This window comes from Mastigoproctus giganteus, chromosome 7 (genome assembly GCF_048544385.1).
Source record: "Mastigoproctus giganteus isolate SK-2022 chromosome 7, ASM4854438v1, whole genome shotgun sequence".
NCBI classification, from domain to species: domain Eukaryota; kingdom Metazoa; phylum Arthropoda; class Arachnida; order Uropygi; family Thelyphonidae; genus Mastigoproctus; species Mastigoproctus giganteus.
In genome coordinates this window covers 193993620-194011842 of record NC_143581.1, presented here as the reverse complement: position 1 = coordinate 194011842, position 18223 = coordinate 193993620, and the positions used below count along the sequence as shown (strand labels likewise).

The 18223-nt window shown below is 39.4% G+C and overlaps 1 protein-coding gene across 4 annotated transcripts in view; it reads right to left on the bottom strand.

Moving 5' to 3' along the window:
* Positions 1 to 6348: 6348 nt before the first annotated feature.
* The window catches only part of LOC150083511 (LIM domain-binding protein 3-like), a 119720-nt gene continuing 107845 nt past the window's right edge, over positions 6349 to 18223 (bottom strand). For 3 of the 4 annotated variants that reach the window (XM_090378037.1, XM_090378038.1, XM_090378036.1), the window contains one exon: positions 6349 to 7068. In XM_090378037.1, coding sequence (XP_090234163.1) covers positions 6747 to 7068 — 322 coding nt within the window. In that variant the 3' untranslated portion in view covers positions 6349 to 6746. Of the gene's footprint in view, positions 7103 to 18223 lie in introns of all 4 variants that reach the window. The other variant, XM_090378039.1, reaches the window with a different exon arrangement.

The following is an 18223-nucleotide window of genomic DNA, read 5'->3' as shown; positions in this document are numbered from 1 at the left end:
GGTCAACCTAGAGGATGTGATCAATTTGTCCGCCCTTGGGCGTGTCCAGACGTCTTGTGATTAATTGAACTAGCCTCAGGATGTTGCGTGTTACCATTAATTGTTTCCATGGGGTGACTTCCTAGTTTCTGTACAAAATCGATCTAGAGGGTATATGGTTTTGCTGCAGTCTTATTCATCCACTTTAAAAGCCATTATTCATTGTGAGGAGTTTCTTAAGGTGCATTTGGGGGGACGGAGAACCAGATTACTAATGCATACACAGGTATTGGGCACAAGCATCTTTGGATGTATCTAGCGGTGAGTTTGGTATCATAAATACCTGTCAGCTCCTGTCGTATTATCCACGTCGCTGCATACGTTTTGGATTTCCTGTTGAGGAGCTATTCTTGGAAGGTGAGTCCTTCATCCCATGTGAGACCGAGATCAGTATATGTATGTCTTCACCTTCGGAATAAGAGATCCGCTGATCGACACTAACTTCTATGTCGTTCCGAATCCTTTTCTTTGTGAATGAAATTTGGGCTGTTATCTCCAGAATTATGTCAAATCCAATTAATGATAGATATTTCTGCGTTTTTGCTGAATATTTGCGTTTGCCTGCTGGCATATGATGGGTACCTGGTTGGGATCAAACAATGTTATGGGGAATTTAAAGTCATCAGTATGCGAAAGGAAGTTCTGCTGGGCGGAAATAAAAGCCTCTAAGGTATTAGGGAATAGAATGGTCTACAGTACACTTCCCTGAGAAATTGTACATGTGTCGTGTATATTATGATTGCTAATGATTAGGTGCTTTGCTTCAAAATCTGTTTATTATGTTAAGAATATTTCCAGCAATATTAAAATAATATTTTGAGATTTGGATTAGTGCTGGGATCTCCAGTCTGTCTTATGCTGCTGTGATATCAAAGAATATATATCTAATTGTGTCATATCATTTATTTCCTCCTGGATACGAAATAGTGTATTTTATGTTAATATTGGAGGACCTTTCCTTAATTACTGTGTGCAAGTAAAGTCTGTGCGAAAAACAGTGCCCCGCAATGGTAGGTTGTATTGTTTTTTTTTTTTTTTTTTTTTTTTTTTTTCAAAAAAAAATTCAGTAGGGAAAAGCTGATGGCAGTAGTTTGTAATCCTTATGACTCTTGGACTGCTTAAATTTCGGTAACGGCTTAATATAGTAAGTGCGCCAGATGGATGGGAGCTTTCCACTGCTAAGGATTTGATTGTAGATGCTTATGTTTATATTTTCAGCACTTTATGTATTAAGCTTAGTTTATTTTATTTGTGTTAATTTTATTTAATAGAGTATGGAAAAAAAAATATTTTTTAATATAAGTTTGGGAATTTTTTCATTATTAGAATTCCGGCGCCGAAGGCTTCTTTCCTGATTATTTACCTTTTGACAAAAAAAAAAAAAAAAAAAATCATATATTAGGGTCTCCCGTAAATGATTACATCTACCCATTTATTTATTTGTCTGTAAATTGTACATCTTCGCTGGTCGATTTGTCTGTTTGCTGGACGAAAAAACCCCAATTTCTGAGCAGTAAAACCTTGCTATCTACGCCTGAAACCGATTAACTCAGCCACGGAGTGAAAAAATCCCACTAAAGTTCCTCGCGTCATCGACGGGATTCGAACCCAGACCTTTTCCACCCGGTGTGGGGGAGGACGGTGACGATACCACTGTGCCACCCGTGCAGACTTTTGACGGCTGGACATAGAGTAAAACAATGGACCCATGGAAATGAATGTTTAGTCGTCTGACCTTTGTGTAGTTCTTCCCTTAGCCTATGCCGACGATCTTGTTCTCGTAATTCAGTCCGACACTAGGGTTGTCTTGGAGGTTAAGGCTAATGAGGCTTTGGGACACCTCCAGAGTTGGGCCAGAACACATCAACTTACTCTCTCTGGTGAGAAGACGAAGTCAATCTTATTGAAGGGGAAACTCCAGATACGCAGACCACCAGTATGAAGATTAATAATATTCCGATTCGCCTCTATGAGGAAGTTAAATATACCTAGGCCTCTACACTGACACCAAGCTAACCTCCCATCCTCACTTGAAATACCGAGCAATCAAGATATAAAAATATGCAGCTATGATTAGAAGAATCAGTAGAGCAGATTGGGGCTTAAAACACAAAGCCCTCTCTCTCTCATGTACGAAGCTGGTTATTTGTTATTTAGTTTTTAGGAGCATTAGCAACTAAGGCCATATTGCTCCGGAGATATGCGGTGGTCATTCCCTGACCTTTCCGCATCCTCCGTATTTCGTGGTCACGGACTCGAACCCCGGTCTAATCGAGAAGCGTGTGCTACGCACTGCTGCTTCTGCCCACCTGGCTACTGAGGCGCCGCTTCAGTCTGGTGCACCAAAGTTGCACTGAAACAAAACAAACGCAAGCTGGACTCCATACAGTGATTTAATTTTCTATCTGTAACCAGGGCGTGCTGCACTGTCAGCACCCCTGCACTCCAAGTCATCGCAGGGTATATGCCGCTATACCTTGAAGTTGCCAAAATAGGCCTTTTCCATCGTCTGAAAAAAGGCATACCTACACAGCTACTTAATCTCCAACTGGACCTGACAAGTGACCACAAACAGGAAAAAAGACGAATCTCAGATCGTTTGCAGCGCCTCTGGCAAGAATCCAGGAATTCAACCTTGAAAGGAGAAATAACAAAGAACTTCTTCCCCCTCAGTCAGCTTTACCTTTCCTGGTACTCACCTGGATTGCAAGCAACTTTTTTATGAACAGGACACGGATCATTCCAGGAAAAAATTGAACTCTATGGGTATCGAATCACATCCCTTTTGCCATTGTGGAGATGAGGAGTCCTGGGCCCACGTCATGTATGAGTGCCCCTCCAATGAAAACCATCGGTTACAACTGTTTACAGTAATCCGAGGAACTCTCCTCAATCAGGAACAAGATCTACTAAATGACGGAGATAAATATATTGCGTTCACTCGATTTTCCCAGGCTGTCTTCACCATAAGGCGTGCCAAGCTCACCTCTGCTAGTACAGTCCAGAATACTCCCCACTTCCTGCTAACCCCTTCGGGGGTAGGATAAATGTAAACCTGTGCTACAGAAACAATATTTCAAACCCTTTATGGATAAGATTCATGCTGGCACCCAATTTAGGGTACGGGATCACTGCTACTGGGGTCTCGATCAATACACAGGGGCACCTGCTCCTGCGACTTTTAATCCCCTTCCCTACCCCTACTTCGTCTAAATTCATGGTGGACTGTCTTCACTATTAGTCCAACTTTCTTTCACCCCACAGTCTGACCTCCTCCTCTCTTATTGTTGAACTCTCTTCAACATTTTTTTTTTTTTTTTTTTTTTGTGTGTGTGTGTGTGGCCTTTGTCAGGAAATTCAAGCGACCCTGGCAGAGGCCAGCCAGAGTATGATGGGCAGCCTAGCTCGCCTCCCAGTGGTGGTGGCGGGCAACGTAGGGACCCTGCAGCCAAGAAGCCAAAAAAACAACAGAACCCAACACAATACTATACACATACAACATGCCACACACACACACACATTTCTGGCATTTACAGAGTAGTCCTGTATACTTACAAGAGTACAGATGGTGCAGTTGTGGGGGACCACAGGTGGAGCCTTACCCTAAACACTGTGTCTGGTACAAGAAAGTGATCACCCGTTCTCGACACTATACAGCGACTCATACTCCTTACCATAACAAGAGCCTGCAGGACAGTGAGCATGCACGCCTTGCAGGTCCTGGCTGGCGCCCTGGCGCTGGACCTGGAGGTCGGGCGCTGCGATATGTTATACCACCTTTCCAAAAGGAAAACAACAAGTCTGATTAGATATACCACAGACCCGGCAAATGCCTGCAGTACAGAAAAGAAGCGACTGCTGACGCATTTACAACACGTGTGGCAGAATCGTTGGTTCACATCCACAAAGGAAGAAGTTACGAAAAAAATTCATAGAGCACGTAGACAAAGTGTATCCTAATTCCTCCCTCCCACGGTTTTCCCCAGGGCTAAATGCAACTTTCTTGCTGACGGGGCACGGACCAAAAGCCAAACTTACAGCGCTTGAGATTATTGAAGATGGGACATGCACCTGCGGCGAAGAAGAATCATGGAAACACTTGATGTACGAATGCACATTATACGAAGACCTAAGATTACTCATTACGAAAATCATGTACCTGCCTAAAAACTGGGAACGCCAACTCCTTGAATCCGAGGATGAATATAAAGCCTTCAGCAAATATGCACAAAAACTATTTGCAAGAAGGAGACAGCGAGAGGCCTCTTAACACAACACGCAGAACGCGCTACCAGCACACGGACGAACACAGTCAAGTAAAGGAGACAGAACCATGGAGTTGGCAGAAGCTGTTACCTGAAGACGCAGGAAACCACAAAGCAGAACTACAAACCCAAGGACTAAGGATTAAAGTGCACCCACCTCTTTGACAATACACCAATGAACTGAAAGGACAAAAGTCCCACGAGCGACAGCAAGACTGTGAATGACCCTCACTGAACTTTGTCTTTCACTGAGCTATATCAGAGCTCTGACCTCCACCCACTCTCAAGTGACAACCGGATGGGGGGGGGACACCAGCATGAGGACAAAGAATCTTCCCGGCCTCACCTACAACAATACGTACACACAGATGAAGATGGCTCCACCTACAAATGGATGAGACTGCACCTCAAGTACAACCAAAGCATATACGGCCCTGACCGCACCGGACGGGAATCTGGTCTCATGAGTGACTCCCAAATTCTGGTGACCCGGATAGGAATACCATGATGACAAAAGAGAGAAGCAGCGTTGCTGTATAGCGAAACTGGCTTTCCTGGCCGCGCTCCCTTTTGTGGTCATATCTTTCCCCTCCCCCGCCGCTTATCCGTTCTTCGCCTGGTGAGGCATGCGCCTACCTCACTGACAATCTGGGGACGCCTTCTCTATCGTCCCCGTACTTCTGCCTTTCATCCCCCACTTTATACATACGCCAGCGCATGTCCCACGCTATAAAACTCTAACATGTCTAAATTAAACTAAGTATGCAAACTTTTAGGCCTTACAGAATCTAGTGTCTATTCCCCCCCCCCTTTTTTTTTTTAGGCCCTAGCCACTGAAAAGGCAGGCCCTAGCTAGGAAACTAGGTGGCAGGGCCTGCCAGAGTAAAAATTTCAAACTACTGTGTACCTGGTCTGCCTCCACGAGGCCAAGTGTGAGCAACGTTGGGCCCTAGCAGGGGTCTAGCGGCTATAAGGCCAGAAGAACAACAACAATACATAACACTACACTTACAAAATCCATACACTTTTAAATCTCTGGCCTTTGCAGTGAACTGTAACACCCACAATGAAAGCAACGTGGAGATGGGGGAAACCCCTGGTGCCGTCAGATATAAATACACTTTACCCTTTACACGTGTTTGGAAAAAAAAAAAAAAAAAAAAAGTAATACCAACTGGGATGTTCTGTTTGGTTTATTTAACGGGGCTTCCAGTGGTATTTTCTTTTGTTTGTGTCACTGCCGGCTTTCCTTAACGCAATATAAAAGTCAAATTCCTATAAAAAATAAACTCTGGTGGAGTTTTAAAACTCCATCAGAATTTATTTCGTGGCTTCTTTAAAACCGACTCAATGAGTTTTTTGGTTTTTTTTTCCATAATCTTGAAACCATTGAAGCAAAAGTGGTAATGTGTAAACAATTAAACTACGTGCGTGTTTTTTTTTTTTTTTTTTTTGGTTATTCTGAAAATTGAGTTTAAGAGATGTTTCCAAAACTCGCAGGAAGTGGAATAGATGTATGCTTCCTGAAGGAACCTACCTGACGGGGGTTAACCTCCACCTCCCATCCTTTAGTTTTCACAGATACAGCCTTTTAGCTTCTTAATTAGCTCGCACTAATTTTGAGTGACCTTTTATACAGGAACTTGTTATTATTTTAGTAATCTGTTTAAAGTTTTTCAAACTTTTGTATGCTATGGCTATTTTTTATCCTCTAAAATGAATATACGAAAAGATTCCATATGCATTTTAGTAGATGCATTTCATGATCAACACAAAGATTTAGTTTTAAAAACTTTCGGTATTTGTGATTAACATAAAATTACTTCTCCACCAACGAATGGCGCTTTCGAATAATCAGATTCAAAATAAAATGGAAATATTGGTGTAATGGTAATTGAAAGCGTTGTTCGTGGAATAAAAGAGGGTTTGCTTTTGTTTGGCTTAAGCTTATTCCTACGTTCATATAATGTAAGTGAACTATTTTGTTCGTCATCATTCTGATAAATTGCAAATTCCAGACCAAAAAACAAACAAGCACAATGTATTTGACAAATGATATTTTATTGGTGTTATCGCTGGCCTTCTTTTTTGTGATAATTTTCGTGAACTTCATACAAGCATCGTAAAATAATAATTTGCAGTTCTAAAATACATCGAAATACTAGATAATGTAAAGATATTTTTGGCGAAAGACGGTTACATCATGAATGTTCCAGATTATATGCACATTATAATCTTACATAAACCAAAATGAGTCTAATTAACTAACATCGATTAAACAAAAGGCCGTTACAATTGCTGGCAATAAGCCATTGTATGAATTAGCAAAAGCAATGCCCTAGAGACTATGTTTCAGTGGCGAATGTCTTAGGCAGAACTTTGTTGTGGTGAATAGGAAACTGTAAAGGTTAGATTTCCTGGATGGTAATGGAAACAAAGGTATTAAAATTCAGAATGGCCCAGCATCAATGAAGACATCAAGGTCTTGAAACTTCCAGACTGATGAATTCTTTCTTTTGGTGTTCCTAATGGGTTTACAAAATCTGGGACTTGAGGAACGACGTTCACCACTCGCCTAGGAACAGGAGATGGACGTGGGGATTTGGCTTCCGGTTTTCTTTCATCCAAGCCTTCTGTTTCCTGAATCATTCTGAAAGTTGGTGACAAGGTAATGTCCGCAATATTATGGATCTTAGTTCCAGCTTTAGCTTGTGGTGTACCGCCAGCGGAAGGACTGATAGGCTGCTGGATGTTGCGACTAATGCTTTTTGGACAGAAAGGAGAGATCAATAAAAATACTACAGGTCAGGTGAGTTGATCAAGTTCTTACACTTTCTTGAAATATTGCCCTACAATCTAGCTAAATGGTCCCTAGTGTATATGACACAGTTCAGTAATATTTAAAGAATAAATAACACAAATTAAAGATGTAAAATATGCTTTATTATGCATTAAATCTTAGTACTTATTAGAACTTCTAAAGTAATGAATATGAAAGAATCAGCTGTCTATCCAAGTGAAATATGACTGACTGAAAAGACTCGAACATGTTAAAGAAAAGAGAAAACGGCGTGCATGGCAATTAAGAGATTATAGAAAGTGGCAAGTGATTGTAGGTTATCGAAGTTTTATTTGTAATAGGCATCGACAAATCTGCTTTATTTAGATTTTTACCATGCTATATAAGTAGATAAGTAGAAAGATATTCTTAAATTGTTCAAGTTTAAAAAAAAAAGTGTACTTTGACAAAAACTTGCCTGTTATCAAACGAATAATGTATAAGTATTATAAGCCAAACAGAATAAAACGTGCATCGCATATTTTATTCTGTTTGTTTGTTTTCTTTTAATGTATAAAGAAGGGGAAAAAAAGAATGCTATAATAAAGTTAGCATTTTAAAATGACAATATTTGAAAAACAGCGATTCATGAATACTGGCCACCAGTAGAGGTATTTTACTTTCTCCAGTTAGCAAAAAACAGTTGCTTTATAGATGTTTTATGACTGTTCCTATTTGTCTGGTGATATATACAGTATTTGGCAAGGAAGCAACCTCTCCACTTTCTAGATTTCCACATGAGAGTGAAATAGGCGATCCATGGTACCATGAATGGGTAGAGGGGGGAATTTAAATTTTCTGTTTATACTCCGGCACAACTAAGTCAGTAGAGTTTACAATAAATCGTCAATAGAAATATTTATCATATTTAGTAGTCACGGGCTTGAACCTCGGTCCACTCAAGGAACACGTACTATGCACTCTCGCTCCTGACCACTCGGAAACCGAACGGCTACGTCAGGCCTAAGTTGTAGAAGGTGGACATTCCATGTTAAAAATAACACCATCCGGAAGTACCCTTCTGAGTGAGCTTTAAAAAATGGATAAAATACTTTTTGATGCATTTGAAAAGCACTACAGGATTCGCTTCGATGACTGATAGGATTAATTATTTTATATAGCGCAGATTTGTTAAGTTTAGATTAGTGAATGTTAACTTCTCATTGACATGTTCGGTTTCTTCTCATTAATACTTCACTCCAACAGCTGGGATCATTCGTTGTCCCTGTCGGTTGTTTCGGGTCACACTAATACCCGGGATCACTAAAATTCGGTGCGTAGAAACCGTTATTGATATTTTTTATTTTTGACGGAGCGTACAATGCACCTTCGTTTTTAATACACGTTCTAAATTTTTTTAGGAGATCCTATTTAAAAAATTCCACGGACAGGTTTAAAATACAAGAAAACCTTGTTCGCACTTTACTTTCACTTCTGTAAGCTGCATTTTTTAGGATATACACATCGGTGGGCGGGAGTTTTTCCAGAGACCAAAAGTAGAGGATATTAATAGCTGCCGGCTGCGCAATGCGCATCTTCTGACGTTCGGTTTGCTACCCGCGCTTTTACAAATGAAAGAAGTTAGCAGCAGGCTAGTACGGTGGGTGGGTTAAGGGTAGGCTGGTAAGCGTCCTTGGAAATTGTGTACTTACTCGGATTCCAATTTAGAGAATTGGAGTCCGAGTCCCCCTACATGGTAAAACTCTAAAAGTGACAATATTCATTTCCCTTCCTTTCTCCTGGTTTCTGAATTTTGTTCTAGCTTCCCAACTCTCAACCAATTCATGTTCCTGGAAAAGCATAGGATTCAACTGAGTAGGTATATTTCGTCCAGCAAAACAGACCTGAGTAGGTCTGTTTTGCTGGACGAAAAACCCCAGTTTCTGGGGGGGGGGGAACCTTGCTATCTACGCCTGAGACCGACTAACTCAGCCACGGAGTGAGAAAGGCCCATTAAAGTTCCTCGCGTCATCGACGGGATTCGAACCCGGCCCTTTTCCACCAAGTGTGGGGGGGACGGCGACGATACCACTGTGCTACCCGCGCAGACACTGAAATAGGCACATACTCACTTTCCTTTTCTACAAAATAAAGATATAAAAAATATTTTCTTTTTTCTAAATTTCTACATTCTTCCTTTCTGAGTATTCGCCAAATTTCTCTTGTTTTTTAAAACCTTTTACTTCATTGCTTTTGTTAATTGCAGATCTATGTGTGATGCACCAAATTTTTGTACTCACCGAACTGTCATAGCTACCAATTGTTGTCTTTCAACAAATTGCCTTGTCAACCAAACTGTCATACATCAAATTGCCTCGTAAACCAAACTGCCATACATCAAATTGTCGCATACAGCGAACTATAGTACAATGAATTGTCTTCTAACGAATTGACGTAGATCCTAAAATTCTCATTTAAAATTTCCAGATGTTTTTTGATCTTCCTCCAGTTGACTACACTGGGGTGCAAAACTTAAGGACCAGTCAGGTTACCACATGTAGCTTCTCATAGGAATGGCCTGGATGGGCTTGGCACACCCAGGGTCCTGAGCTGGATATCATCATTCATCTCTTTCTTGGCGATTCCCTTCTACTTTTGACTCTCTCTCTCTCTCTCTCTCTCTCTCTCTCTCTCTCTCTCTCTCTCTCTCTCTCTCTCTCTCTCTCTCTCTCAGCAACTTAGGATTTTTTTTTCCTGGTGCAGCATAAGCCTCAGGCTTCCTTGCATCATATGGCTATTAATAATAATAATAATAATAATAATAATAATAATAAAAGCATACCAAAGGAACCTCATGAGGTACAGAAATGATGAAGGAAACAACACGGACACAACAACGGAAATAAAACGGTACAGAGGGACTTTATTCAAAAATGGCAACATAGCATTGGCTGCCATGATACAGATGCATCACTGCCAAAGATGGAACAAAGGGAAGAGGTGGTCCTCAGTAGGAATATGGCTACCCCTAATATCGATGCAGGCTTTGCACCGCCTGTCCATATTTAGAACAACGTTGTTGATAAGTTCTTGCGGTAACATTGTCCATTCCTCTATCAGCGCCATCTTCAGTTGGTGAACATTTTCTGGTAGGTGTGGATGTTTCGCTAGGCGTCTCCCCAGAGCTCCCATATGTGTTCGATAGGATTTAGATCGGTCGGGCGAACGGGCCGGCCGATCTATACGAACAATGTCTTCACTTTCCAAAAGCATATCAACAGCTGCAGTGCGATGGGATGAGGCGTTATCATCCATAAATAGGAACTCTGGCCAATGGCACCTCGGAACAGACGCACGTGGGGAAGGATTACCTCAGTACAGTAGCGTGCACCGGTTACAGTACCGCCTTCCAGTATCTGGAGTTGTGTACGTCCATCCAAGATAACGTCTCCCCAGACGAGAACAGCTCGACCGCCATATCGATCCCTTTCAGTGATGTTTGCGGGGTGAAACTGTGTGCCAACCTCTCGCCAGATTAGTTGACGTCCAGAATCGCTGCTAAGACTGAATCTACTCTCGTCAGTAAAGAGTACCCCATTGCGCTGCTGTTCAGTCCTTGTGTTCGATGCATCACTGTAACCGGGGTCTCTGATGGGCAGGTGTTAAAGGGACACAGCGTACTGGCCATCGGAAAAACAGTCCACCTTTGTGGAGTCGCCTGGCCACAGTAAACCGCGATATCCTGCGTCCTGTGCAGGTGGTTTGAATGTACTAATGGATCCCGCTGTCTGGTGTCGGTCCCTCTTGGCCTGTAGGAGTATATAGCGGTCATCATTGGGCGTTGTTTTTTCTGGACCACCACCACTGGTCCTTCGAACAGCCGTACCTGTCGTTCTGAAGGCCGACCGTGCACGTGAGACGATGCTATGGGCGGTACCAAACTCTGTAACCACAGTCCTCGCACTTCGAGCTTCCCAATTATTCGACCCCGGGAAAAATCATCCAGATGTTGTCTACTGGCCATTTCGTTGACTTACTCTGATATACCAAGCGGCATACGTGCCAATTGTGTGTTATGGTGCCTCCATCTGGCACCGAAAGGCCATCCTAGCAAGAAATAAACGTAAGCTGGATTCAATCCAAAGATTCATGCTCCTTTCAATTTGCAGAGCATGCCGCACCGTCAGCACCCCTGCTCTGCAGGTATTAACTGGATGTCAGCCACTATACTTAGAAGTGGTTAAAAGAGGGCTTTTTTATCACTTAAGGAAGGGAGTTCCAACCCAACTGCTAAATTTTCAACTTGACACCACAAACGGCACCAGGCAGGAAATACAACGGATAATCAAACATCTACAAGAGATATGGCAACATGACTGGGACAGTACAACAAAAGGGGCCATCACAAAACGATTCCTTCCATCCATAAGTTCAACTCACCCAGAACCTCCACCCTGGTTTTCGCCTGGCCTCCATGTGACCTTTATCATCACCGGCCATGGATCCTTCCAACAAAAACTGACCGCCATGGGAATTGAGAATGACCCACGTTGCCACTGCGGCGAAGAGGAGTCCTGGGGGCACCTCATGTATGAGTGCCCCAGCTACTACAACATTAGGCTTAAATTCCTCACCACAATACAGAGAAACCCTCGCAATCAAGAATCCATTCTGCTACTCGAGGAACATACCTATAAGGCATTAACCACCTACGCGCAAGAAACATTTGCACTTAGGCGAGCCAAGACTGCAGAACTCAAGAACTAAACCGGACCGGCGTGGGATAACTCTCCATCCCCCCAGAAAAACGCAGACATAATTATGCAAACCCAAATAGGGTAGGATCCACTGCAGGCACCATCCAAGGTGCGGGATGCTGGCACTCCTCGGAGTGCGGGATTTAAAAGTCATCGCAAACCCGAAATGGGTAGGATATACTGCTGGCACCGATCTAGGTGCGGGATTGCTGGCACTGACCTCAGTGCGGGATCTACAGGCACTATGCCATTGACAATTACACAGGGGCACCTGTCCCCTGTGACTTTTTAAACCCACACTCGTTCCTATACTTCGCCTAAATTAGGGTGGATTTATTCTCCCCTGTCAACCCACCCAAATTCATTCTCCCTCAAATCCTCTCTTTTTCTATGCTCCTCTCTCTCTCTCTCTTTTTTTTTTAATTTATTTATTTTTTTATTTAATTTTATTATTATTTTTATTTTTTATTTCTTTTTTTATTTACTTATTTATTTTTATTACTTTTTATTTTTATTTATTTTATTTATTTATTTTTTTATTTTTATTTTATTTTATTTTATTTATTTATTATTTTTTTTTTTTGGCTCCGTCAGGAAGCTCAGGCAACCCTGGCGGAGGCCAGCCAGAGTATAATGGGCAGCCTGGCTCACCTCCCAGTGGTGGTGGCGGGCAACGTGGGGTTCCCTTAGGGGCCTGCGGCTAAGCAGCCAGAGACAGAACAACAGACCACTGCACAACTCTGTCACAAACCAAACACCACACTTTTTCTGGCTTTTACAGAGATTCTGTAAATTCTTCACAAAGTACCATGGCGCAGATGTGGGAAACCACCGGTGGCGCCTTCCACAAAACACTATGCCACTATGGCCATTTCGTTGTCTATTGCACTGTATGAAATCAATCGAACGTCTGCAATAATCGTGCTCACCATTCGGTAATTTGCATATATATAACTGCTGCTTTTATCTGTTTATGTGAGCCCTCTCATCACGATTCAAATTTTTGCATGTGCACCAGCTTTCTACTGAATGGCCACAGTTATGCAGATTGCCACAGGCTGTTTCGTTTGATTTTCTGGTTGTAACCTTTAGAAATAGTGTTGGTCCTTATGTTTTGCACACCACTATAAATTAGTGGTTCTCAACCAGTGGACCTGATCTGTCTGTGCGGTAGCACGGTGGTATCGTCACCGTCCTCTCCACACCGAGTGGGAAAGGCCCGGGTTCGAATCCCGTCGATGATGCGAGGAACTTTAATGGGCTTTTTTCATTCCGTGGCTGAATTAGTCGGCCTCAGGCGTAGACAGCAAGGTTTTTCGTCTAGCAAAACATACAAATCGACCATAGAACGCATGCCATTAACAGACATAAGACACACAGCAGATGAATATAATTATTTGGGTGGCCTAAAAATAATAGTTTTCTTCTTTTTTTTTTTTTTAAGTGGACCTGATCTCAAACAGATTTTTCAGGACATCATGGGAGAACACCATGTACCATAATAAATTGACTCAAAACATTGCACTGAATAAAAAATGAACTAAAAAGGTTTTCGCTAAAGGTCTTTGTCTCTGAATATAGACAAAGTGATAACTATAATTAGTAGGCTGGGATGGTTCTCATCCGTAAGTTTTTGAGCTAGCTAGTATAGATTTACTTATTTAGAGTACTTATGGGCTTTCAATACACGCTTCAGAAATTGTTCAGTTTAATACTTTCCTACTTGCTATAATGACACATATAACTAAACAAAATGAATTTTTTTATATAATTAATAAAACAAACAATGCAATAAACGAAATTATTTTAATTTTTGTTGAAAATAGGAAATTCAGAGTAATTTATTGCATCATAAATTTCTTTTTTACTTTTCATTCGTGTATTTATCTGTCTCGCTGTTGGTCTACGGACTCGATCTTTATCCTCCCTTCGTCTATGATGTATGCGTGTGTTTGAGCTGTAGCAACTTAAATGCCTTTTGCCCAGTGGTGTAGCACAAAATCAAGAAAGTCTCCCCACAAAATTGATCTGGAGCAGTTAAAAAAAAAAAAAGTATAAATTTTTAGCTTCAAGCGAAACCTACTATATTTTATATTTCAGTGCAATTATGTGACATTTTAAAAAGATGCTTTATTTTCAAAAATATTTGTATGCCTTCGCTCTAGATACGGAATCCCCTCAATGCGTATTTTCAGTGCCTTCTGCTACACCACTATCCCTTCCCCTTAGGAGAGTCGAAACCCAATATTTTTATTTTGAATTTCATGCATATTACTCTTTTCTGCTGTTTCTGCAAATGTTTTATCAGCGAAGTTTTACAGATAATTTACTTACTATAATTTTCTGTAATTTCTCAAAAGTTGAAGAATGTTAAAGCGTTTCTTTATTTATATTTCTTCAGTAATGTGCAGACATTTTTTATTTATTTATTTTTTTTTGATATTTAATAATGATAAATATTATCATTATGTATGTATGTTTTTTAAAAAATAAAATTTCATCTTATGAATATGAAACATTTATTCCATGAATATATGCTTCTTTTTTTTCTGTGGAATTCAGCTTTAGCACCACTAGGTGTCGCTCAGTAAAGTTCCATTTTTTACACGTAAAATTTTAGAATACGAAAGAAGTGAACTACAATTACTGTGATAAAAGTTAGGATTGCTTCTTTTTATGCTGTTTTACTCTAAATATGATATGTGCTGTGTTAACGAAAATAATTCACTGTAAGTACTAAATTTTACTGGAAGATATTCATTTTTATTTTTATATTGCAGTTACTTATTCCATAATTAGATAAAATAGGCTTATCTACTTAAATACTATCAGGCTGTAATGAGTGATTTCGTCTGCTGCAATTTAGTCAACTTTTGAGAAAGTTCGATTTATTTTAGAAATTATTTGCTTGATATCCGAATGAAGGTGTTGTTGTACAAAGTAGAAAAATATTAGCTATGATATTTCTATGGTTATACGCCTGTGCTGTTTAAAATATTGCTTTTGTTGTTTCTAATAAATTATTAGATAGTTAATTATTTTAGAAGTTATCTGAACGAAATGATTTAAAATTCTCATTTATATTTATGGTTATGAAACAGAGGAATTTAAGTGTTTATCGGATTTGTTGACATTTTTCTGCGATAATGAATGGACGCTCATGAACCATTAAGACTACATTGCTAGCTTATTGATTTGATAACTGTGTCAAGCAGGTTAGTGTTGCATTCCAAGCTATCCTGACTACTGCAAATGTTGAGGCTTGAGACCACCGACCAGGGCAGGCAATAGACAGCTGGCTTTTTTGTTTGCGCATTAATGCGTTATTTTTCTATTCTACCTAGTTGAACAATTAGATGAGTACACTAGTACTGTACTCTAGATTAAACTTATTTTACATAACAAAATAATAAAAAAAAAACAGAGTAGTATGCAAGCATTGCCCATTTTCAAGATGCATTTATAGAATCATGCAAAAATGACAATTCCAAGATAAATAAACGAATTAACATCTGATATAGCAATGATCTAAATCTTTCAAACTGGGTTCCGTGAGGTTTTTAATGTGAAAGAGAGAGAGCGAGCAGGATGGGATGAGAGTTTTGAGGTATATTAATAATATTTTGATACGAATTAAGAAATATCGAAGATTCAGAATTTTCTAGAGCAGTGATTTTTAAAGTTTTTAAACGTTTTTTTTTTTTTTTTATAACAAAAAGTAAAAATAACATTGTGTAATCATTTAGATGACCTTCTGTTTATGCATTGGTCCTTCAACTGTTCTATTAATTATTTTGCATTGATTTTTTTTTTTTTTTATATGCGGCTTTTCTAGGAGGGGGGCAGGAAACCGATATCGAATATTCCAAATTGTTATTGTTTTTGTAACTCCGAACTCGGCGGGACCTGTATTTTCAGGTGCCCGGGTGGCCTCCGTTCCGTTAATTATTTTTCATTGATTTTTTTTTATCTAATTTGTATTTTTACAATGTATTTATTTATTGGCAACGATTACGGTTTTTAATTTATTGTCAACGATTACTGTTTATAATGATATTAATGGTCCGTCCAAGATTTATTATTTGCAAAAGGTTCCCGGTCAAAAAATGACCGGAACCCCTTGAACTAAATTACTTGTTGGGAAATTAAAATTTTTGTAGTTTATGATCATTGGGTTTATCGAAATTGAAGCCGTTCTGCCCGATTTTCTTAATTTCCGGATTATTTTGAAATTACACAGATCAGTTAATGCGATTTGTGCAGTTTCATACACTTCTTTGTAAAATCAGACAAATTCCATTAATTAAAAAAAAAAAATCGGTTAAATATCGTTTGTTCAACAAAAAAAATAAATAATAAATAAATAAAAAATCCTAATGTTAGCAAGCAAAGAAGGACGTATGAAAGTATTAACATGCATATGTTAGAAGTCATGTGCATAAATGCAGTTCAATTTATTAATCTATTTTAGCATTAACAGCGCAACCCAAATACCTTAAAATTGAAAACTAGAATTAAGAAATTAGTTTCTACCATTCTCTGTGTGTATAACGTTCAAATTCCCAATGTAACTTAATCATTTTTGGAAATCATGTTTTCGTAATAATATGTAGTTGATAATTTCCAGTTATGTAGCATTTGTAAGTTAGTCGAGTAGACCAAATCCACGAAGCCAAAAACCAAAAATTTTCAAATTAAGCGAGAGAACAGGCATAGTCAATACATCGCCTTTCACTCGTTTAAATTCTCAGGCTACTCCATTACATTTGATTGAATTGGCCTGATTGCAGTTGAAGCCCATTAAAATTTACCAGAGACCACGGAGATATTCAGGGCTTCTCCGAAGTGCAGTAAATCATATTAGTATTGCGGAGTTGTATAACAAGTGCGGGATAAAGCTGTGTTAATTACGTTGCCAGTCGGATCGCGTAATAATCCCCATGCACTTTACACCCAAATCCACCTAATTGCTTAAAGAACTGTTGACACGCGATTAAAGGATTTAATCTTGGAGTGCACGGATATTCGTGCATCGTATATCTGGCTCCCTGTGACTGGAAGAAAGCAGCCGCCTCCTTAATTGTGAAGAAACAGTTGCTCTATAATTCTGAGTGAAGTAACTAAAATATAAATTTTTCATTTCTTTGTGCCTCTCTCTGTTTGTCTGCCCTATAAAGCAAACCTTGACCTTATGGTAACTTTCGTGCCAAAAACAAGCTGGAAAGAAAAAAAAGGGGGGGGGGGAGTAAACATAACTAGTTAAACTTAGCAAACAGCTCTATTAATATATTTATCGATAATAATGCAAGTGGTAAAACTTGCATTATTATCGCAATGTAAGTGGTAAAAAATATATTCACGACAAAAATATCTTGTCTGCGCTTTTTCTGTGGAAATGTATAAGACAAAAGGGACAACCGCGTCATCTACAGTTATAAAGGATAGCCTATCGCAATGATGGCACGCACAAAAAAATATACCGGCACGCGACCACTCATAAATAGTTTATTTCATAAAAAAGTATTTTTATTTGACGACAGATTTGTTTTAGAATCTATCAACCACACCAAAACGTGTGTGATTGTGCGCGAAATGAAGGAGAAACAAAAGTTCTCACCAGAAACTTTTAAATATTATTTTACCACTTACATTATTATCGATAAATATATTAATAGAGCTGTTTGCTAAGTTTAACTAGTTATGTTTACCCCCCCCCCCCTTTTTTTTTTTTAGCTTGTTTTTGGCACGAAAAAGACTGGAAAAGGTTCGCAATAATTTTTGGTCTATTGCATGTTAGGCGCTGGATGCCATTCACTGATGGCTGTTCAAAGTTAAAGACATCTCCCGATGTATTTACGTGGTCGTTTAGATGATTGGTGAACGCTCATAAATTTAGCTAAAAATAAGGATTTTCCACTTTCGGGACGTAAAGTGGGATCATATGTCGAGGAAAGTAAAGTATGGTATAGAAATGTACAATTATATATATATATACACAGTAGACCCTCGATTATCCGGGGGCGGATTAAATGGACTCTCTACGGTTAATTCCTCATTTTTTTATGCGGAGTTTCTTCTGACCACATGGAACAAGGAGACGCTCTCGCTGATTAGATGATGTTTCGAAATTTTACTATTCACAAGAAGGCCAACCAAGGGAGAAAGCAAACCTCCTGTTTTCTTTTTCAAAAAAGAAAAAAAGTTTATTAAATTTTATGTCAGATCTTCCCACTTTTATAATTATGAAGATGTATGCAAATAATTTTACTTTTTTGTCACATTTACGAGTTCTTTCATTTCGCGATTATCCTATTAAATTTATCGGATAATCGCGGGGACATAAGGGTCGTGCATTTTTTAATAAATTAATTAATTTTGAAATA